Genomic DNA, 1,043 nt, shown 5'->3' with positions numbered 1-1,043 from the left:
TGAAGGTAAACGTGTCCATAGATCAGCTGCAGCTTGGACCAAACCTTCATCCCGTCTCAGACTCGGGCTGAAGGCAGAACATGTGCATCATGAACTCACCTTGAAGTGAACCCGGAGGTTGGAGCCCCTCGACTTGCATGCTGAAACACACAAACAAAGCAAAGGTGTGAACACGGTGAAGGCCGCCAGGTCCTCAGAGAGGCTCCTGCTCTGGCAGCTCAGTTCTTTCATTGTTTGTTTTCATGGTTAATCCAAAGGTGTCCTAAGAAGTCATCACAGCGGCCGGATAGCCGTCTAACTGCCGGCTTTCCTCCGGCTCTACTCACATTTAGTCGGGTTCTCGGGGTCGAGAGAGTAGCGGACCATTTTCAGATATCTGTCGGAGGAGAAACTGGTCAGTGTTTCACAGCAAACAGTCTAAACGTGAGTCCTCATGACTGTTAGCCGCGCTAGCTAGCTGCGGTAGCTAGCCGCAGTCTGGTTCTGTAAATTACTGGTCAGAACATTACGGAGAACCATCATTTAACGTTAGAAACCAGCAGGAACAGCTTTACACTTAGAGAAGGACAGAAACAGCCGCTGCAGCTCAGTTTAAGGCTCATCTGGTTGACTTTCTACCGACACAAGCAGCCAACATGGCGGACACTAGCAAACCGGCATCTCCACCAAAACTTCAATAAATACACATTAAAAGCCTCAAAACTCAGAAATCTAACAGAACCTGACGTTTACACACATAATCTACAACCTGCTGCCGGTTTAAAAGCAGGATGGAGCAGATTCAGCTGAGATTAAAGAAGGATTGTATCTCCGCCAGCAGCACGGAGCTCCTACCTCTGAGGCCGCGGAGGGAAGAGGGAGCAGCCGGGCAGCGCTGCTCCTCTTCAGCCTCCAGAGCCGGCAGCGGCCCCTGGCGGCCCGGAGGGGAACTGCAGGGCGGTGCCGAGGGTGGAACGGACAGCAGGGGGCGCTGCTGCACATCCACATATTATATTATATTATATTATATTATATTATATTATATTATATTATATTATATTATA

The 1,043-nt window shown here is 49.7% G+C and overlaps 1 protein-coding gene across 1 annotated transcript in view; it reads right to left on the bottom strand.

The window, feature by feature from the left end:
* The window catches only part of rpl17 (ribosomal protein L17), a 6,631-nt gene extending 5,735 nt beyond the window's left edge, over window positions 1-896 (bottom strand). Inside the window, exons 1-3 of the mRNA XM_008297647.1 lie at window positions 835-896; window positions 327-376; window positions 100-140 (exon numbers count right to left, since the gene is read on the bottom strand). Of these exons, the coding sequence (XP_008295869.1) occupies window positions 100-140; window positions 327-366 (81 nt within the window). The 5' untranslated portion in view covers window positions 367-376; window positions 835-896. The remainder of the gene's footprint in view (window positions 1-99; window positions 141-326; window positions 377-834) is intronic.
* Window positions 897-1,043: the final 147 nt, after the last annotated feature.

Source organism: Stegastes partitus, unplaced genomic scaffold (assembly GCF_000690725.1).
Source record: "Stegastes partitus isolate 25-593 unplaced genomic scaffold, Stegastes_partitus-1.0.2 Scaffold1232, whole genome shotgun sequence".
In the NCBI taxonomy this organism is placed as follows: domain Eukaryota; kingdom Metazoa; phylum Chordata; class Actinopteri; family Pomacentridae; genus Stegastes; species Stegastes partitus.
Note: the sequence above shows the minus strand (reverse complement) of the source record. Positions and strands in the feature narration are given on the sequence as shown.